Below are 22,676 nucleotides of genomic sequence, written 5' to 3' on the forward strand. Positions count from 1 at the left end.
GGTCTTCTTATCCATCCTACCATTTTCATTTTTGACTGCCAGTGCACATGGTTTCACTGAACTGGCCACAGGAGTACATCCAGGTCTTCTCATAATAAATTGAGTGCCCTGCAATATACAGGTAGTTGTGTGCTCATCCTTCCAACATTCATTACCTTGCACTTGTCAAAGAATTTCATCTAGCAGTTTTGCTTCCCAGCTAGTGAGACGTTAGGTCCTTCTGAAATTGCTCATGAGCTTTAGTCTCGTCTCATCTAAATAATTTTGTTACCTGGAATTTATGCCATTTTACTGTTTATTATTTTCTCAGATTATATGTGTATTAAACACCACAGGTTCTGGTCCAGAACCTTGGAGCTTTGTCAGACTTTTTGGAAATAAAATGATCAACTCTCTCTCCTTTATCAGCATGCTTAGAGAATTCTGATATATTAGAGAGACATGACTTTATGTATCACAACTAGTGAAAGATGCTTCAGGCCAGAGTAGGTCACTTTACACTTGTGCAACCCTGGAGTGTTTTGTGTCCACTGTGCCATTTTCTGCTCAATGGTTTTGCTTATGCATAACTGAAACCTCACGACTGATCACACACAAAAAGAAATAAAATCCAGCTCACCTCAGTCTTAGTTGGTGGCTTTGCATGGCTAAGAGCAAAACACAGTGAACAATCTGGTTTTGTTCCTAAAGGCAGAAAGTCTGAGTACACACAGGGAACAGAGCTGTTGCGTAAGAAAGCGGTATGCAGTTTTGTTTTTAATAAAGTTACTCTTCAGATGAGAACTGCACTGTAAATACTTTTGACTCTGCATCAAACAGAACAATTTTTATCAATTCAAGTTTGAATAGAAACCCTCTTAGGCTTTTTGTCTTGTTTTTGTACAATTGTTTATACAAATTCAACAAAGGTAAAACTGCATCAGGAAATTCTACGAAAACAACACCTTACAACAATGGCACTTATCAATGCAGAATTTTACAATCAGGAAATAACCATGTTATAAACCTTAAATGAGAACTCAACTCACACTTCAAAGAAAGAGGAAAAAAAGACTATGCTTGACCATTTATTCTACTGCTTGACTCACTGTATAAATTAATTTAATATTGAGTACAAGAGCTCATGCTACAGAGTGAAACCCTCCTATGTGCAAAAGCTGAAACTGGAATTTTTAAAATTTTGAGAAAAAGGTGATTTCTATACAGATAAAACTTGGCATAGTGTCTTACTTCAACTATCATTTACACCTTATTTCCACAACATGCTTATGTCACTTCTGAAGTATACAAAGCAGGATATAAACTTCCATTAAAACATGCTTTAAATTGAAAGTATTAACCTACTTTTCCTGACCTGGGCACGTTTGCGGATGGATACCTTGTCTACGAAGTATAGGTTAAGTTCTCGCCTACTGTAAAGATAAAAATTGGCAATCCAAAACCAAAACACTGGTAATGCATTCAAACATTGCATAAATAACTTTTAAACAATTTTGTACAAAAATAGTTCTGCATAATGTAAGATGTAAAACCAAACGTGGTAAGGAGGCAGAAATGCAGCGTGTGGTCCACTTTAATGACACCGACTTTTTTTTTGTTGTTTTAAGAAATGAAGAGCAGAAATTAAATTTACACTACCCAAAGCACATGCTGTGGTACTTGAAACAACAGGTCAGTCCTCTTCTTCCAGGTGTGAACATTTATCATCAATAACAGTCACCTTATGAATTTGCATAAGAGCCAGTGCAGGACATCCCAGGTAGACTGAATTAAATGGCACAGGTTGAAATTCTTAACATGGGTAGTTTTAATGATGTTCTCTCCTTGACAGGACTGTAAAATCCAATCTTTGATATTTTCTGGTTTCCCAATTGAAAATAAAATCCCTACATGTTCTTAGCCCCTTCCCCACCCCTTGCCCCAATATTTACACACTTGTCCTTTAACTAACTCAGTTTTTGAAGAAGTTTCTCTTCCACCTGACCAAACTGAACACTCACAGACATCTCTGCTATGAACTGCTCACAGCCTTCCTTTGTCACTTGCTTGCAGTACCTCAAGTCAATTTGACATATGTTTCCACAACGTTTAAAGTAGGACAGGCACTGGTCAGTAACCTTATTGCAATCTGTCAGGAAAACAACAAAGGGGAGAGAAATTAATCAATTTGTCTTAATTTGTCAATACAACGACAACTTATACAGACTGGTGACATGCCCCCATTTGCTCTTGTATCATTGCACTGGTCAATACAATCAATGGGTTAAAGCCCACCAGCTTGATGACAATTCTCTGGTCTTTGCAGCCAGTTGTGTAACATTGGATAAAAATGCAAAACAAGCCAGTTTCATGAGTGGTGGCAGAGGGGGCTTACAATCACACGGGGAGGATGGATAAAGTAAAGTGTGGTGGTTTCTAGCCTGGAGACAGAAGAGAGTGAATTTTCCAGCATAAAAGAAAGCTAAGTGGACAAAAGGAGAATTGCTAGTTGGTTTTCCCCAGGAAGGTCAGGTGAGCTAGCGGGGGGGGGGGGGGGGGGAGGAGGAGGGGGTATGTGGCTAATAGAGTGTATGAAGCTCTTTCAGGGGGAAGGAGGGAGATAGTTGAGTCAACTCTCTCCCCTGCAATTTGTACTCTTATATTTCATACAAATCCAGCATCTCTCATGCCACTACAAGCTCTAGTTCAATTAGGCAGAGCCTCATTCATACCTCCAACCACATACCTGATAAGTTAATTTCAGTTAAGGAATCACGCGTGGTGGTTCCTACTGCAGTCAGCAGGTTAATAGACTGATCTGACACATGGTTACAGTAACTAAGATTGAGCTTGGAAAGCAGAGGCATGTGCCTAATGATCAATCGCAAAGAAGCATCTGTAATATCCAGACCAGCCAAACGCAGCTCAACTACGTTCCGTAGTTTACTTCGGTTGTCAATTTGACCTGTAAGACAAAAGTTTTTGTTTGTTTTTTTAAACTTCTCTCGTTTTGCAATCAGCAGCAGACTGAAAACCAACCCCGCACAAAATGCACTGTAACTTATGGTGCCCATGCCCCCAATTTACTTAAATGGACAGTTACACATACACAGAAGTGATTTAAGTTACCTACTGTTTCAAGAAGCCCTCAAGGTAACCATCAGTGAGTACATTTTCCTCCTGTTTTTTTCACTTTTAGCTTGTGCATTTGACAGCACTTTATCTAAAGTCCTTTTCACTGTTTCCCCTGGCAGTCAATCACTTTCCCCTTTTGCATAGGTTCCACACAATAACGGGAACAAAAGAACAAAAACTGAGGTCTGACAAACCCAAGCCCAACTCAACAGTGAGTCAAAATGGAAGACTGAGACTTATTTCAGCTCCAGTCGTGCAGTCTGTGAGATGTGAAATGCATTTTGGCTCAATATTTTTGATGATAGCTTTGTTAATGATTTTGATAGAACTATTTGTAGCCATCAGCATGCAAGAGTCTAGAATAAATTTCCTGTTTGCACGGGCATATGAACAAATCCAAACCCTGATGGGGGAAAAGTGTGGTCCCAGTAAAATAATTAAGGGTCCAAAGACTTTAATGGAATTATTCATAGGAACAAGCACTATGCATTTGCAAGTTCAGATCCAGCATGTTTGGTAGATCACACAATATTGCTCTGAGCTGATATGAGGCCTTGATAAGGCCAAAAAAAAGCTACTGCTCCTCTGAACTGAAAGAAAAGATTTCCACACTTTTAAAGTATACACGTTTGCAGCCCGAATGGAGGAAAGTCATTTGTTGGGAAAGCTGGCACAGCAGATGAAGTGAGTGGCCAGAGGCCATAGCTTGTTATCGAGGAACTTAGCACAGGATGTCCAGCACTGTAGCTGTACTGGCCCACACATCTCACATACGTCCGCATTCTACAGAACAGGGCCCAGACGGTCAGCTAATGTAAACTGTAGTAGCAACACTGAGGTCAAGGAGCTTCGCTGATTTATTACAGCTGAGGATATGGCCCCAAGAAGTGTCGTGTCCCACAAGCCAGCTACCTCCTATTGGCACATGAAAGATACTTGCCAAGCTACATTTATTAATAAATCCATCTGTTACCTGGCCTGTTATCTGTTGGTGGTGACAAGAGGTCTCTCATTTGTGCATCTTTTAGTCCTTCCACCCACTGAACATCCAGGGTTCGGAGTAAAGGACAACTGGAACTACAGAGTGCTGAGACAGCTATCCATGAACACCCTGATAACAGCAGGTCTCGTAGACCTGGAGATACAAACAAAGGAAATGCCATAGTTGATCCTAGTGTAGAGTCCAATTTAGGTTAATTTTAAGGATAAATGTAGCACTGGTGACAGATCCTGACACTCAAAGAGTCTGCAATCTTCTGACCACAGAACAGAGCTAACACAGGCAGCGACAGGGCAAATGTCCCCGCAATGCCCTGTCACTGTACTTCACCCCTGATCTGGAATATCCACCACTATGGGTGACTGTCTCCCTGGAGACAGAGTTCTCCATCACCCATTTGATCCTAAACTTCTCTTAAGAGGCTGGCTAACAAGGCTGCTTATACTAATGATTTGGACATTTTTCCACTAGGACCTATCCCACTCATTTCACATAGGACTCTGAACAATCACCACAAAATTTCCAGTCATACTATTGCTGTAGGATTCTGTGTCCTAATACTTCTCTCTGAGGCCACTTAGATCCCTTTTGTATCATTTTAAATTTTGTTTCATTACACATTTCACAGAGATTTCTCCCTAGAGACCCCATAATATCTAAACTGGGATCAATACACCAGTCACAATGTCACTTACCTGGGAGTCTGTTGATGAGCCAGCTCAGCTGTTTTTTAGATATGTTTGTCCAGCTAAGATCAAGGGTTACAGGCTGTCTCCTGATAATGCCACTGAGCATAAGTGGAGTGATGGATTTACAATGGTTTAGATCTATTTTGGTCCACAATCTTTTATCACAGCACCTACAATAACACCACAATTGTTAATTTGGTATTTGGTTTGAATTTTGTAATGTCTTAAGAGTTAAAAATAGCTCAGAAACCAGTGTATGTATTTGTAATGGCAGCAGCAGGGAGATCTGTTTGAAGAGGCTAGGGAGAGCTCATGAATACATTCAAGCAGAGTCTGTTACACAAGTTGAAAGCTTCTTCAAGTGTTTTCATCAAAGCCAAAATGTAAGGATTTCTTCCCAACAGATGAAACCCTGTTATGGGAGGGATTTTCAAAAGCACAGTCCCATTGACTTTCAGTGAGACTGTGCTCTTAAGTCACTGAGGAGCTTTTGAAAATCCCATCGTATAGCTTCAACAAACCAGAACAATTTCTTAGCCTTTGGACTTGAAGGTCAGTTTTGACCAAGGAGGTGCTACTGACTGTTCCGATTTCCCCAGTTTTCCTTTTAGCTAAACTCGTGAGTCTTGTAAGATTGAAATTTCCATCTCTTGCTCTGCATCTCTATTTTAATCCTACACACACAGCTTCTGTGTCTCTGCCCCTTCCATGTTGCTATAGTTTGCTATGTGCAACAGAGCCATGCAAAAATCCTAACGAATTGCGAGAATTATCTAGCATTAGGAAACACTGTACTTAGCTGGAGAAAATCGGTTTACAAGCTTCTTGTAAAATCACAAAGGAATCCACATTGGAAGCAATTCCATGGACCTTATTCTCCACGGAGTTATCAGTTTGTCAATTATCCTATTCATTACTGGGTAGTGCCATGAAAGAGTCTGTTATCTGCCTGTCTGGGTAAATATTAGAGTTTTGATACAACTGAGCAGCCAGCCAAGAGGATGCTTTATTGGAAGTTCAGCCAAGTGTATAAACATGGCTATGAGATTCATAATATACATTATAGCTTATTGTTGGGTTACGGTCATTGACCTATTGAGTCAATTTATATAAGAGGCCCAAAGAGACACACCATAAATGACAATAAAACAATTAGCATGGAAAATATACTCAGATATTCTACCAATGAAACTGCTGTTAAAAAGCAGAGGGTTGAGAATACAACAAACAAGTTCTTTCCAACATGTGCCCTGTATATGCAAAAATGATCTTAGAACAGCTCGAAGCACGTCTTAAATCAGTGATCAGGGGGCAAAGGGATATCTTGTCTGAATCTCAGGAGGCATTTAATAACTGGATGGAGGAAAGACTCAAGTTAATGGCAGGCAGGCAAGCACCTAATGATGTCCAGATTCAGGAACCTCTACTTCCTATACTAGTACACTGCTCTCTCTGCTGTTGTCTAACTAGAGGATTTTGGAATACAGTTGGCATGAGAGATGTTATGTGGTTGTGTGTTTACCAGCCTTGTAGGTGATCTAGAGTTCTCAAGAAAAAGCAGAACAGCTCCTGCACATACACACCTCACCTAGAAATATTTAAACTATTTCTGATTGAACTGCATTTTGTTAAAGGCCAGCATTTGTGGTCATACCCTCACTCCATGTGAGCTGAGGAGAGCATCATCTTCCCCTAAAACTTCACACATGCTTAAATCCCCTTCAGGAAGAAGAGAAATTAGTAAGTGCTGATTATCCTATACCTCCATGCATCACATCATGAAGTAAGATAAAACCAGCATCATCCCCCTCAGCTCCTTACCATCTGTTCCAGGTCTTACAAACTCTCATACAGATGCACAAGTCGCTATGACTGAGGTAGCTAAAGACAGCCATCCAGACTTCCCTTTGCATCACATGGGCTGCCCCATCATCTAGGGGGAGTGAGTCCGGAGGAGGGCTGATGGGGGGTGGCCTGATTACATGGCGTTCCATCTGAATGCATTTGGGAGGAGAGAGTGAAGGTGGTGGCCGAGTAATCACCCTAGGTGTGCTTCGCAGGCTTGGCACAAGCTGGTGCCTCAGCTCCCTGGGAGTCCCATTTAACCCTTTGCTGAACCTATGGAGTCTCTCACTATTGCACAGAGCACGTTTGGGCTCCTCATTCTCGCTCTCTGGCTCAGATTTGATGGGTTGGTGGTTCTCATTGGCAAGGCTGTTCTCGGTTTTTTGGATCTCCTGATTGAGCTCCTTGCTGAGCTCTTTGCTCAGTTCTTTATTTGGAAGCCGCCTTTTCCGCCTCATCTTTATCTTCTTCTTGTCCCTGGGCTCAGCACTTTCGGTGCTGGGGCCCGCAGTGGGAGAGCTCGACCGCGACTGGTCGCTCTCCTTGGATTTTGGAGGTGCTTCTGGCAGATCCTCCTCAGGTTCCTGTTTAAAACGCCGCAGGGGTTTGGCCATGGCAGGTCGGTCATCTGTAGCCTTCCATGATCGCCTCTGAAAAGGAAGAGTTTGAGGCTTAGTAGAGCTGATAATTAACGAGTTTGTGTCACAGGGCCTGCAAACAGCACCTTGTGCAAGAGGACATGCTTCCCAGCTGCCTGCATAGAGGGCAATAGGGTAAAGGACCACATCCAAACATTCTCCCGACTACAGTGGAACGTTAATAACTGGTGGCACCACACCTAAGACGGTATTTTAAAGAGGCATTGTATATTAAAAATCGTAAGTTCACGAGCAACCCTAAGGACTCCCGGGGACTGTTTTATATTTAACATGGATATTCCTAAAACATCAGGACAATCTAATTTTTAAGGATCTGCTGGTAGCACAGAAAGTGAGCGCCAGTTAAACAATTATTATATGCAGCAGGTAACACCACAATGTAAACAAATGCTCTCTTCCTCAGGAGATCTCTGTTGGGTAGGAGAAAACTGTCTCAGGACACTGTGGTTCAGAAAGTAAATTTCCCATTTTAAAAAACAGCCACTGTATTTCCTGAGATGCACTCAAGACCAATCGTTTTACTCACCCAAGCAGCAACGCAGGCTAAGAACACTGGGTTCATTTGATTTAGCAAGTTTTGGAACATTCTGTATTGCAATTACTAAGCCATATTCCTGGCATACTGCTATTCTGCCACTTGCTGCTGGATCCTTGAGTGGTAGCTACCCCTTTATGTCCCAAGGAGTGCACTTCATTGTCTCAGTCTCTCTCACGCATAGTGTGTATATATACAAATGGGTGATCCTACTGACAGCCTTGATACACTGCTAGTCTGAGGAGACCTGAAGTTCACAGAAACTTTGACTGAAAGTGGGGCTGTGGAGGCGTCAGCTGGAACCTTCCTCCCTGATCCAGTCACTTTTCGTAAGCAGGAATCAAACATGACTTGTCTACTTTAATCAAATCCCACACTGATGTATGTGGGACACAGTTGCAAGAGATGTGCAATACCATGCCAAAAAAGGGGAAGATTTCGGGTCTAATCTGATCACTACAAGCAAGAGAGAAGTCAACAGTTGTTAAAACTAAAATGAAACGGCACTGTAGTAAACAGGGATGGGGTTGGCAAAAGGAGGTGTGACACTATCAACACACTGCTTGTTATGCCAGAATTTCTATGCTGCTGCAATAAACTGTATGGACCTAATAAAAGGACATGCTCCTAGCTTTTAAATGGGGACGGATCATTAATGCACAGTTTGGGGTTTTTTTGGAGCTTTAACCAAAGCTACAAGGGACTGAACTAAGGGATTTAAGATTACAGAGGGATTAGCGAAAGATGATCAACTCCTCCTTTTTTACATTTATTACAGGAGAACGAGAAGTTACTGAAAGTTAGTGACAGGTAATTTAGATTAATTAAATGGAAACTTCTTCACACGATAGTCACCTTATGTCATTCTCCATCCTAGGATATCAGAGAGTCAGAAACTAGGAGCTGGATAATTTAATGACCTACAACATTTCTAATCATATGCTAGTGTATAAAAGGCGAACAGATCATCCCTCAAGCCATCAAGGTCACCATCAAGGTCAGGACAGATTTTACCTCATGCACCATTACACAAATTAATTATGTTATTGGGTCTGGCAAGATTGGTGCATGTAGAGAGAGTAGAACATCAGTACAGAAAAGAGAATTTTACCCACTAGTCTTTGAAAATGACATAGCCTACGTGTCACAGGGCAGAAGTATAAAACCTTTGGATGCCCTGCTAAAGAGCCGACTTCCCCCTGCTTCCCTGTAGGGTGGCCGCGTATATGGACCAAGACCTTTAGCCGGGAGCCCAGCCGCAGGCCCTAACGAGGGCAGGCTCAGCGTAATCTGCTGAGACAAGTGGAACCAGCTGGGTTGCTGACTGGGAAGACATATAAACCCAGGGAAGAGCTCAGTGGGGGGAGGCTAGCCAGGCAGGAGGATAGGAGGGTCATGGCTCTGTCTCTGCTGGCTGGCACAAGCCTCAAAGGCCAGAGGACCCAGTGAGGGGTCGGAGCAGGGACTGGTGTTGGGGGAATTGGGACTGTACAGCCACTATAAATAAAAGAACACGGGTGAAGCACCTGCAAGAGGCGTCTGAGACCCTTTCTTTTGCCAGCCTAAGCACAGGGCGCAGGGACAAGGGGAAGGAAACTTGTGCCGCCCTGTGACACTGTTTTAACAGCATTTTAGTAGAGGATTGTACAATAGGAAATATTTAAAAAAAAAAAAAAAAATCAACTAATCTCAGGTGGAAACCTCTGTGTGAATCCAGAAAGAGGATGTTTTCTGATTCTGAGATGCAAATATGCAGTAAAAATGGTAGCAAAGACACTGCAATGGGATTGCTAAAGAAACTGAACCACAATGCAGCTCACAGAACACAAGAGGGGAAAAAAGTGGAAGCACACAAATTAAAGAGGTGTCAAAGTACCTTTTTCCTGAAGAGTTTCTCTTCTTTACCAAGTTTTAGCTGTTTCAGGAAAGAAAAGAAAACAAAGTTTATTTTTTGTGTAGGTATCTAGTAAAAATTCATACTATACCAATTTTCTTCAATTAATAGCTGGTTCGGTGAATGGTTACAGCAAAGCATAATGAAGCAGGCAAATTAACCCACTATACAATAATCAAGCCACACTTTGTTTCTTGCCTTTCTGAATACTAATGGTTTGTGGTTTTCAATGGCTGAAGTCCATCAATGAACATTTAACATCTCCCCATAATCTCCTCCCCAGTGTACTGTGGTGTCACTCTACAGAACCATCAAAGTGTCCCACATTCTGGAGGCATGTAGGAAACACATACCAGCATCCTCTACTAAGTCAAATAGTTTTTAGTGCCCATAAAGGCAAGCAGATAACAGCACTGGCTAGAGATCAAACACATACGGACTGCCACTGTGCATGCAGCCCCCCTACTCTGCCTCTGCAACTTCAATCACTACCTGTATCAATCACCTCTATTTCAAATCTTGAGCTGTTTACCGTAGTGAATTTATGTGTACTACAAAACTAGCACAAAAACTCCCACTAAACACAACTGAAATCACCACACGTTTACTCATGACCGAAGTTAAAGCCAGGTCCCCCTTTTCACTTCCATAGACAAGCTACTCTGCAATCCCTAGACGTTAAATTAAACTAAAGCATTTGAATGCTTTCTGGCCCAAATAAACTGTGCAAGTCAGATTTTAAAAAGTTACCTAAATTGCAGCTGAAAGCAATAGATAGATTCCTCCTGCTCTCTGTAAGTTGTTGAGAATATTATCTCAGAGATGCTGTAAGGATCAGTTACTTAGTGAAGTATGACTACTGCTTATGTAGTTATGGCTAGTTAGAGAAAGCTATCGAGTGCCACCCAGTGGCTAGAGATGAAAAGGGTTGATTGAAACTATTTTTGACCACTCCCCATTTAAAAAAAAAAAAAAATCCTACAGTGCGGCTCACTTAGTTCAGAATTTCTTTTTTAAAGTAAATAGCCAGTTCTTTGCCCTGTGTTCTCGGTCCCTGAATAAAAAAAGTAAAGTAAAGTAAAGTTCAGGTGGATAAACTTTACTGTTCTGCTTGATGGATAATTTTCAAAAAGAAATGTAAAGTACTATGTAATTTCCTTTGTAACTATCACTTGCTGGAATTCAAGAGACTCAAAGGAAAGCTCACAGCAGAAGTGCAAGAGACATCAGCCCCTGACCCACAACAAGTGCCCGTGTGTGTGCGCACATTAAGGAAATGAGGTTCTATCCTCTCATACCCGTTTTCTCATAGCAGGTTCTTGGGGTTTCTCAAATTTTCTTTTCCTTCGCATATGCGCATCATCTGACTTTCTCCTCAAAATAGAATCAACAGGGGTTTTTTTGGAATGTTCATCAGATTTCCGCCTGGGGGTTTCTTCACATTCCCCTTTCCGTTTTGCTACATCTGTTACTTCCTTATTATCTCTGTTCATCTTCTGTTCCTTAAGCAGTGAGCCTGGGAGATTCGACGCATATTTGAATCCTGGTCCACGCTTTTGCTTGTACGCCAAAGAGAGAGAAAACACAAACAAACTTTATATCTTATGTCTTTTTTTTGCTGTTTACAATGCATTTCATCTGAAGCTTGTCTGGTTACAAGCAGTTGATTAAACACTAAGTGGCTATTCACAAGCAGTCAGTGTGGTAAAGAATTTTAACCTCTAAGGAGTTTTTCCTATTTGTAACATACCTTCTACCTCCATCTCAGATAATAAAGAATATAATATTTCACTAGTTGTAAGGGACACTTCAGATTTTGTTTAATACAGATTTACAAAATTTAAAAAAACAACAGCTTTTAGTTTGGATTTAAACATCCCTCCTCTGCAGGATTTCCTACAATGTTTTGGTTACAGTCTGTCAGTGCATAGAATCCTAAAGTGAAAATGACTGCAAACAAGAGGAGTGCTGACTAATTTCTTTTCTTTGTCTCAGCTGAATGACGTACAATAAGGAAAAGCAGAGAAGATTTTTAAATAGTCTCAAGTTATTTGACAATGTGTCTCTTTGTTTACTACATGGATTTTTAGACTAACAGTGCTTTTGTTTCATAGCCATAACAAGACAGCAAAAATAGATCTGGATGTTAGAGAGAATACACCAGATTTAGTGTCTCATGCTTATGTCATATATTCCAGTGAAACTCACTTTCCCAGTTTTCCCTGCATGGTTGCACTTTGGACATTCCCAGCAGTTCGGTAGTTCATCGTTAACCACACCATCTGATTCCTTCACCTAGAGGGAAAGAGGCATAACCCGTTTGCAATTAATAGTGTTAAGTGGCAGTGCAAGTCCACATACAGATTATCGTCATCTCAAAGTAGTCATTACAATAGCAGGGGACAGACTTTTTGCACTGCTATCCTGTATCGCAGATCAGTTGTTTCTCTTCCAGTGGCTCTAGGATAGATGCACTAAAGGAACAGCACTACCTTGTTGGCACGATGACATGCATACTCCCAACCCTGTAAGTTTACTCACCAACCACCACCAACAAAACAAAAACCAAAATCAAAATCAGACTGGCCAGTTTGGTACTTGAGATGGATTTTAAATTTTGGCTTGTTGGCTGAGATCAGGAGTATTCCCTGTTTAATAGTTGACGCATTCTCTATTAAGATACCATATCCTGTACTTGTAGAGAAATGGGCTGTCCAATTGCCTAATCTAAGACTGTCCCCTCCTTCATCTCCAATTTACAATACACTCTTTCACTCATTTCCCTCCAGTGGGCTGGCAAGAAGATCAGCCTTTTAATAATAAAATAAATAAATAATCAATCACCCAGCTCTTATACAGCGCTTTTTAATTGGAGGATCCCAAAGCACTTCACTAAGTAAGTCAATATCATTATCCTCATTTTACAGACACAAAGGTCTCCTTCCCATCCTCATTAACATGGAAAAGTGTTTTTAAAAGTGAGGATTTTTGTAATGTACTTAAGAGTGCTCCTTAAAATGTTAACCTCGACTCCATGCAGGAAAATAACCCCATACCAGGCTGCAGCCCAAATACCAACAAAATGGAACTTGCCAGGTCAGTTACAGGGGACAGGCTGAAACTTTCATTCAAAGATATGGTGTGCCTAGCAATTTTATTTTATAGCCCCCTTGCCTTCAAAGTTAGCCATTTCTTCTTCATCAATTCAATAGGTAGTATACAGAGAAGAAAAGCTCATTCTATCCAGTTTATTAGTATTGTGTTTGTTTTTTAAAAAAGACAGTCTCCAAAACTGCATTAAGGGCTATATGGTATAATTATCAACATGGTCGTGCCCTGAAGAGCTAATGGGATAAAATTTTCATAAACCCTTAATTCACTTTTGAAAGTGGGACTTAGGTGCTTTTGAAAATTGTACCTTTAGTCTTATTTTAGATATGGCACAGTGGAATTAAACAGTAGGGTTGGGATGGGGTGAGGAAAGACAAGGATTATGGTAGTAAGAGCACATGGCTACTCATTTATGGCATGTTCATACCTTGAGTCAATTACAAACTTAAAAAAAACTGTTAAAATTAGATTCACTTCTTGACATTGTGGAAGAAATGCATCTGAAGATTTATATTTATATGGAAAGCAAAGTAGCTTGTAAGGAGGACATTCAATACATTATGGCAGGTTGGAAGCAAGGCCAATAAGACATCAAGGCTAGAATTACCAGCAGGGTAAAGGACACGAGGGGGCTAAGTCTGAAATAGAGGCAAGGACAGTGCTATAAAGGGCCTGGAAGACTCATGCAGTCCAAAGAAAAGCTCCAAAAAAGAATTTATTGTAAGTCAGTGAAAAAGCTCATTCTTATTTGCATATTCTCCTGCAGTACTAAGAGGGCTACAGTGTGGAGCCTCTGAACCAGACAGACAGCGACTGCTCTAGTTTCCCTATCCAGTGAGAGTGATAAGTCAGTTGTTTTGTTTTTGAAGAGCCCTTTCAGTTTTAATAATCTCAAGCATTGTAAGCAAACAGGGGAGGAATTTTAAACGTTTTTATCTTGACTATCACTTAAACCTCCCTTCCCCCTTCACAGGTGTGGGACTGTGCCACAATGAGTTATATAGATCCTCCATCTTTAGGAAACAGCCCCTGGGGCAGTCCCAAGTCAGAAACAAGTTATTTCTTGGGCTGAATAGATCAAATTCTACCTAAAAAGGAGACAAAGGCCATTAGGCCCCTTTGCGTGAAGTTTAAAGCACTGAATAGATGTGGGTAGTTGTAGGCAAACTAATGAGACACACAAAAACCTGCCACTGAATCCGTCAAAAACCAAGCAGCAGGTAGATGTCTAAACCACAGCTTGTAGCTCCTTCAGCACTGAATGTCCAGCAGGACGACAGCAATTCAAGGTATTTAAATGTGGAACTACACAACTATGCAGTTGTCCTATTAAAGGCTGTGGGAATCACAGTGTTTATCTGACCACATTAAGCAAAAGCCATGTGCCATGGCAGTGCTAGAATAAGAAGGGGGTGACACAAGTGGGGAATGAAGTGTACTGGCACAGCAGTGTTTGTATAGAGAAGGTCTTAGACTCCATGCATGCTTCTCTACCAGTGCACCTAATGTCATTCATCCTCTTGCACTCATTAGCAATAAATTCATTCACAAGGTTTGGAAAAAATAAGCTGCCCCAAGAACACATCTTGATGACGAAGAGACTAAAAGGAAAGAGGGAACACTCTTCTATTGAGAAAAAACTAAATGTGGTTCCTTAGAAATCTGAAAACACTGGAGGCTCCCAAATCCCTGGTGGGATAGTGTCCTTTTCGTCCTGTAAATAAATGTCAAAGGCAGCCACCCTGAGCGGATCACCTACAGAAAAGGCATTGGAGGATACCACACTGCTACAGGTCACCAGGAATTCTGGGAGCTCCAGAGAAGCTGAGGAGATACACAAGGCTCCCAGGCCACACAACACTTTCTTAGGACAAGCTGTAAGGGGCCCCCCAAAAGCTCAGTTTGACATGATGTTTCTGGCCAGGGATAGGGAAGGGAATCCTAGGCTGTGTTATCTGTTTTTACTTGCTAAAAACAAAACAAAAAACCTACACCTATTTTCCCAGGGCAGAACTGCAAATATCTCAAACTTTTCCATTTTCACAGACACTGGAAGTGATTCTTCTATGTTACCAAACCAGCACTTGGCTGGTTAGTCTCTGGTCATGAATATGCAGGACAGCAGTAGTACTTGCTTGAATTTCACAGGTCTGACCCACATCCTGCATAGCTAGCTTGCATGTCAGCAAGCCCCAAATTTGGTTTGGGGAAGTCAGTGCTTCAACTGTCACTAAACAGTGATTCTGTCCTGCAGGCCAAATCCTGAATAATGTTACTCTGTGGTGCTGGAGGGAAGGACAGAGGAAAATTTGGAGTAGTTTGGGCATGTGAGTTTGGTGTACTGCAATAGTGAAGCAGTGCTGCAGGTCAGGACTGACGTGCCCTGCAGGACAGACTACGCAGCTCCTTCCCCTGCTAACCACTAGCTCCACTCTTTCGCTAACACACTAAAGGCCTCATTTTCAGAAGTGCTGAGCAACTGCAGCCTGCCCTCCCCCACCCTCCTGTCTACAACAGGAGCTGTGGGTGCTGAGCACCTCTGAAACTTGTGCCATTCCTCACCCAGAGATTAAGGAGCTGAGAGATAATACAGACAGCATTATTCAGAGCATGGGGCTCTGGCCTTTTGGAACAGAAGTATTTTTCCCGTCACAGTGTGTCCCACAGGCACCAACTGTTGCCTTCTGGGAGTAGGGGATGTTGGAATACATTTTACTGTGGCAATACCAAAACAATTTTAACCACAAATTGGGATGATGATGATGAAGAGAATGGTTGAGTGACTCAAGCTGGAGAAATCGCTCCCAGGATCAGTTCTGGAATGGAGTGACTCAGAAGTCTCCCAGTCAAGTGGCTGCAAAAGCCCACACAGAGGGTGGGATTTTCAGATGTGCTCAGTATTGACCTAACTCTGCTCCCATTGAAGGGTATGGCCATTGATGTCAATGGGAGCAGAGTTCGGCTAACGCTGAGTACTTCGGAAGTATAAAACATACCTGCTGTGTTCCCTAGAGACTACCGGGACACAGACACTGCTGGGAAAGCTCAATGAGCTCGGAGCTAGTCTCTGCTGAACACAAGGTTTATGTCTGGACAAACACATGAACTGAGCTACCCATTTGTCCTTTCTGAGGCGTAGAAAGGTTGGTAGTAAGTGTGGGGATTGTGGTCTTAACTCATGTGAAACAGACTTTTTAATTTACAAATGTCAGAGTCTAGAAATACTTAGCTGAGATTTCATTGCCAGCTTCAACTCTGCTCTTGAATCACTGAACGCTCCAGCCATACACCCTCCACTGTCCTAAAGAAGCCATCTCTCTCTCCTTCTCACACACATACAGTCTTACATACTGCAAGAACACTCTAGTTAAAGGTGGGAGACAAACCTTCTCTGTACAGGCAAAGGACCACAACATCTCTCATACAGTCTCCTGACTTCATCCAAGTGGAAGATCCTGCCTCTACCCCAGTCACAGTGGGTATGTCTACACTGCAATAAAAGACCTGTGGCACAATCAAGGCTGGCCCAGGTCAGCTGGCTCAGAATCATGGGGCTTAAGCTATAAAATTGCAGTTTAGATGTTTGGGCTCAGGCTAGAGCCTGGGCTCTGAGACCCTGCAAGAGGAGAGATCTCAGAGCCTGAGCTCCAGCCCAGGCCCAAACATCTACATCACTATTTTTAGCCTTGCAGCATAAGCTCCACGAGCCTGAGTCAGCTGACCCAGACGCTGAGACTTTATGCCACAAGTTTTTTTTAATCAGTGTAGACATGCGTAGTTTGCCCCGAGTCCCCATGCTCAACTCTAGGCCAGAGATCAACTTTGCCCACACTTACCTGCAACATATGGAACAGACAACTAAACCTTTACCCTACTCACCCTCACAAGTTGGGCCTAAGACCACCCTACACCCAATAAGGGCCAGGCGGGAACAGCATGCAGGCTGTACTATTTTACAACCAGACCATGTTATTGTAATCCATCTAAACAGACAAATTCAGTTTCTTTCCTATAGTAGCTAGGTTGGCTGGGTGGGAGGCACACATTTACTACCATTTGTAAGGGGAGGAAGAGCTAGATGTTGGGTCAGCACTGGAATTTTCACTGTGTCTTTCCAGACTGACATTTAGGTTTATTTGAATCACAACGTTCTAATCTCCTAACTTCCAAATTGTTTTGTTTAAATAACTCCGAAGCTCTAAGAAAGTTCACAGGTTCATCTCCTCACCTCAGAGTTATTTACCTGGAAATAGCTAAGGAGAGGAATCTTTACTTATGTCAAATACTAAGGAGGTGGAAGGAATCTGAAAGCTCTTTTGGGAAAGCAGTGGTTTCCCTGTTCATTGGGGTTACTAGCTACTAAATGTCAAAGAGGATCCTCTTGAGTAATGCTCCTTATTTAGAGAGGGTTTTGGGCTCCCGAGCGGCCAACCTGCACCTTGCACCAGCTCTACATTCTCATACAGTTTTCACAAAAAAGCTTTCAAGCAGTTAGTTTTACTTTATTGATAACTGAAGGAAGTGACTGTCTCTATTTATTGCTACTGTCAGTGTCATTTCTCTGGACTCACCTTAAGGCATCCTGGGTGTATTATTTCATTACAAATGGAACATTCCATTAGCATGAGATTAAACTTGCCCTCCTCCTCTTCCACAGTGTCCTCCTTCCCAGCTTCTCCGCACACTAGACACACAGCGGTGTGAGGCAGCACTGGCTGTTTGCACAGATGAGAGAGAGAGAGATTAGGGCATAGGTAACATAATGGAGCAGACGATCAAGACATTTAATTTTACATTTGGCTAATCTCAAAGCAGTTTGTGGTATGGGGTCCTTGATTCTATAAAGTGCTGAGAGCCACCAACTCTAACTAATGAATGTAAGAAGCACTGAACGTCAATGGCAGGATGAGTGCTCCAGAGCAACAAATAGTGAATGATATACATTAGGGATGATCCTGGCCCGCTGTAATACCACTAAAGTCAATGGACAACCCGAGGGATGAATCCTGCCCACTTAACTACATCAGCACATAGGCCTTGGTCTTGGTCTTAGAAATTTACAGTAAACAGATACAGAACCCTGCTTTTGAGTTAGTTTACGGTAACAGAGTGACATAGAAGAAAGAAGAGAAATTAGAACATCAAAAACACTGGTCTATTATACCTCATAACCTCCCTTGGCAGGTAGGCAGCAACGCTATTTTAGAGAAAGAGCAGAGGAAGGTTATGGGAATCAACCAAGGTCACAAAGCAAGTCCACAGCAAAACCAGGAACAGAACCCAAATCTCTCAACTCCCAGATCTAACCATGATTAATATCTATATCATAGTATCACCTACAGGCCACTATCAGGATTAGGATACCATTTTGTAGGCACTGTATAAGAACACAGGAGGTAAAGGGGTGAATTTCTAGCAATGGAGATATTCTTCCTTCCAGGCCAGATCTCAGTTAAGATGCTGCAATTCTCCACCTACTTTAGTTATTTCTCTTATCTTGGTATCAAAGTGCCAGAATGTCAGTCTAATTAGGAAACTGTCTTTGCACTAAAACACACACAAGTGTAACGCTGACCACCTTGGATGTCATCAGCAAGGAACAAACCTGGGACCTCTTGAGTTAAATGCATGAGCCTTTACTGCATGAGCTAAAAGACACCTCTCTCTTAGTCCAGGCTGTAGCAGACTCCATCTCTACAGCTGAGGAGGACAGAGTGCCACACCGAGCAGGTGGGAGTTACACAAGTACTTGGTTTGCTGCAATATGGTACAAGTCTTGTGACAAGGAGAGGAACAAAGACATTCAAAAGAAGCTGGTTATAATTATCTATCCATCCATTATATATCACTACTTATCTATTAACCACTCAAGAGCTCAGAACTGGCTTTCATGGCAAAGGATTCATTTTAGAAGTATATACAAATCCCAACAAACCATCATTGGATAACTACATTGACTGAAATCTGCAGATAGTCTGAAATCTCAGGCAGGATAAAATAAAATGAGTGACACTGAAGATACTACTGTTCAGCCTGCCCAATACATCAACTGTTAATATCTAAACTTTGGTAACCCTTCTAAACCTTACCATGTCAATAAATACTTAACTCTTATGCAGCACACTTCATCTTTAGAGAACTTTTCTAAAACATTAACTAACTAATCCTCAGACACACTGAGAGATTATCTCCAGTCTGCAGTTGGGGAAAACTGACAGAAGTTAAGTTCAAAGCCACAGAAGTTCTGCCTACTAGAAATTTTTTGTATTGCAAGCAGCTGCCATGTTTGTAACACACTATGTCTATGCACAAAAGTGTTTGCAAAAGCACAGACATTGTCAGCATTATTGTAATTGTTCTTGCTTGGGGCAAGGGTCTCCAGTTCTATATCCTGCCGCAGGTCACCCCACACCACTGAAATGCCCATGTTGACAAACTGCTAGTATTGCAGCTAAACCATTACAATTGGTCCTCCCAGCACAATGCCCCTGCATCACCTTGAAGAACCACTCTGTGCAACACACAACATCTCACATACTCATCTCCTCTCTTGTTCTGAGCTACTGCAGCTTCAGTCATTTCATGCAGATTAGTTTCCTGTTTTATGAAGTGCAGTACAGGTTCTCTTAAGGCTTGTAATGTTACCAAATACCTATGTTCTTTATACAATTGATATTTTTAAACTGGAAAGCAAAAATCTATTGAACAGCACTAGAACAAACTGTGGATTATTACTTCCACAAAGCCTCGCCTTGAGGACCTGTGCTGGAAACTGTGGGATATGTACCCACAATGTACTGCTATTGCAACAACCGAAGGACACACTGACCAAGTTTATATAAGGCAGGATGGCTAGTGGAACACGAGGCACGGTTACAAACTACAATGGTTCAAAATGAACCATTTTAAACTGTAACCAGACAATTCTACAGGCCTTCTTTGCAAGGGAGAAGTGGAAATAAGATTCCCACTGGTACTAGCACCAATGGGCATCCTGACTCCCAATCATGTGATCAGACTACAGCTCTCTGACATAAAGTTGCTGAAATAGAACTGATCTAGGAAAAAATATTTTCCCATAGAATATAGGGAAAGATGCCCAGAACAGAATCCAGTTCCATGAAGGTCTGTGATCATTCTGGACACACACCTGAACTGGTCAGAGAGAGGGAAAATGGTTTTAGCATTGTTTTCCCCCCAAAGCAGGAGTGGCCCTGCTTTGTTTAGGACTACTCAGAAGAAATGGAGCATCCCTCAAGTATTGGCTGACAGAACAGTGCAACTTTGCTAACCGTCTCCTTCACAGGGATCAGGACTATACACTATGATTGAAACTGGTTGCTGATAGCAGTTTCCCTGACCAATTGAGACCGTGAAGCCATGTTATAAACCTCCGGTAGACCCTCAACAAGAAGAGGGAGCAAGATTTGACTAGCATGACTAAAAAATTTCTCCATCCAAACTGGTCAATAAATTCATGTCACAGCTCAGTTAATAATCATTGAAAGTACTCGGATGAAAAGCATGCTAGAGCTGCAAAAGTACTTTACAGAGAGGGAGGTATTCCCTCCAATTTACAGATCAGGAAACTGAGGCACTGAGAGGCTAAAAACCTTGATCAAGGTCATGGAGCAAGTCTGATGGAGCCAGTAACATACCCAGAAGAAGTGAATCCACGTCCCCTGTTCTAAAAGGGATGAATGGCCTAGCACAGGACTGGGAGCCAGAGGGCCAGATTTTCAGAACAGCTCAGCACCCAGCAGCTCCTATGGAGAACAGTGGGAGCTGCTGAGTGCTGAACACTCTTGAAAATCAGGCCCAGGAGATCTGGGTTCTATGCAGGGCTCTTCTACTCACTTGCTGTGTGACCCTGGACAAAGCACAATTTCTCTCTGCCTCAGTTTCCTCAAATAAAAAATAAAGTTAATAAATGTACGTAACTCATAGGTGTGCTGGGAGACTAAACTAAGATCAGATGGAAGCCACTACAGAAGTATTACCACCACCAGCAGACAATGTGCTTCTCCTTCAAAAAAAAAAAAAAGCAAATAGTAATAATAGCCAGCACAGTTTGATCCCAGCACAGATAAGGCCTTTGAATCCATCAGGGGAAACTCTCAAACTTACAAATACAGCTAACCACAACTAAAATGGGACAGAAAAGCTGGAGTTTCCTCCCTTCAGAGAGTGGATGTATACCCACTGGAACAACACAGCAACTCAGTGTGAAAGGAACAGCTGAGGAGGTGGCAAATTCAAATCTGGATCTGGTTTAGTCTGAGATCCAGGTTCCAACAGTGTCAACATTGTGGGAGATTTTAGCCCAAGATTTCCACCTTCTTTAGTTGAGGTGGTACAGTTGGTTGGTTTCTGACAAGATCCAAAGCAGAAGACAGGCCCCCGCCCCCATCCTTTGTTTTGAATCGGACTTGAATTTTCCACCATCCTGAAATTCAAAGAGGTTCATATTCAAGATGCAAGTTTTGGCACATTTTTAATATCCTCTCTTCATGCTGACCCCCACACCAAACCTACTGAGAATCCAAAATTACATTTTTAAATAAGGTTGGAGAGAAGGGGGAGGAAAGAGGTCTGAGAAGCATCTCTCAAATGGGATCCAGGCTTGCTTTGCCGACTGCTTTTAAAATAGGAGAGATGAACTTTGAGGATTGAGTTCTATGGCCCATGTCTAGTCACCAGGGACAGTAGGACCTCTGAAAGATGGGTAGGTACACTCTGACACAAGCCACCAGAACAAGGCTTGTCAAGGTGTCTCAAGAGAGCCATAGCTACAACTGGACACTTACTGCGATGCACTGCCTCATAATGCAGGACTGCTTCATCCTTCCAGGCCCACCAAACTTCTTCATGTCTTTGCAGAAGTGACACTCGCCGCACTCTGTACGTAGACAAGCCTCGCACTTGCGGCATCGCGTCCTTCTCCGCCGCGCTCCTGCAGTCGTCCGATTAGCAGCTAGCTTCACTGCAGAGGCAGTGCCCAGTTTCCCTTTGGGTCGTCCAACTGTTCTGTTCTGGAAATGCCAGAGACACAGGATGAATATCTCATTATATTTATTGCTTAAGACACAGAATCTCCTTTTACTTGGGGGGGGGAATATTTTATTGATGCCAACGTCTCCTATCTATGTATATTTCTAATGCACATCTCATCTTTATAGCTAGAATATACTTAGCACATACACACTGTCGCTTTTAGAGTCACCAACCCTCTCGACATCCTTTGAGATAGTACCACATTTTATACAAATGGGGAAACTGAAGCAGAGAGATTAAGATCACTATCCTGCAATGAGCTCTGCACAGATGGAGCCCCACTGAACTCAATACAAGCGTACTCATACGCAGCTCATCGCAGTCCTGGGGCCCAAGTGATTTACTCAAGGCTACAGAGGGAATCTGTGTCAGAGCTGAGCAGTTCCTAGGTCCCAGGCTGATGTTTCGATAATGCTATTGGTCCTATTTTCCTCCATCTGAAAAGGAGGTATCCAGGGAGGAGGTGAAAGTAAATTTAGAGGCTAGGTGGTACACTGTAAACTTTGAAATCATGGTAGGGAAGAGGAATTTGAATTCACATAAGTGATAAAGTAGGATATGAGCCCTAGGCACCATAGAATACTTTCCAGCAATCCCTCTTCCAACACCACCAAACAGGTATTCAAAAATGAAACACTAGAATTCTACATTACAGGCAATAAACTTTCTCACCAGAGATGCCTGGAAAGGCTGTACAAAGCACATTTTTTCCATGTTTCCAGAAGCTTGAGAAGTACTGAGAAATTTTTAACTTAAAAGATTCTTTGTGAAATTG

At 42.1% G+C, this 22,676-nt stretch overlaps 1 protein-coding gene across 6 annotated transcripts in view; it reads right to left on the reverse strand.

Annotated features, from left to right (window-relative positions):
- Window positions 1–725: 725 nt before the first annotated feature.
- KDM2B (lysine demethylase 2B) overlaps window positions 726–22,676 on the reverse strand; it is a 172,188-nt gene continuing 150,237 nt past the window's right edge. For 4 of the 6 annotated variants that reach the window (XM_075120054.1, XM_075120057.1, XM_075120055.1 and 1 more), the window contains 10 exons: window positions 21,655–21,879; window positions 17,419–17,562; window positions 11,944–12,031; window positions 11,035–11,303; window positions 9,719–9,757; window positions 6,625–7,298; window positions 4,810–4,973; window positions 4,088–4,249; window positions 2,726–2,944; window positions 726–2,128 (listed from right to left, as the gene is read on the reverse strand). In XM_075120054.1, the coding sequence (XP_074976155.1) occupies window positions 1,947–2,128; window positions 2,726–2,944; window positions 4,088–4,249; window positions 4,810–4,973; window positions 6,625–7,298; window positions 9,719–9,757; window positions 11,035–11,303; window positions 11,944–12,031; window positions 17,419–17,562; window positions 21,655–21,879 (2,166 nt within the window). In that variant the 3' untranslated portion in view covers window positions 726–1,946. The remainder of the gene's footprint in view (window positions 2,129–2,725; window positions 2,945–4,087; window positions 4,250–4,809; window positions 4,974–6,624; window positions 7,299–9,718; window positions 9,758–11,034; window positions 11,304–11,943; window positions 12,032–17,418; window positions 17,563–21,654; window positions 21,880–22,676) is intronic. The other 2 variants (XM_048820951.2, XM_075120058.1) reach the window with 1 other exon arrangement.

This window comes from Caretta caretta, chromosome 15 (genome assembly GCF_965140235.1).
Source record: "Caretta caretta isolate rCarCar2 chromosome 15, rCarCar1.hap1, whole genome shotgun sequence".
NCBI lineage: Eukaryota > Metazoa > Chordata > Testudines > Cheloniidae > Caretta > Caretta caretta.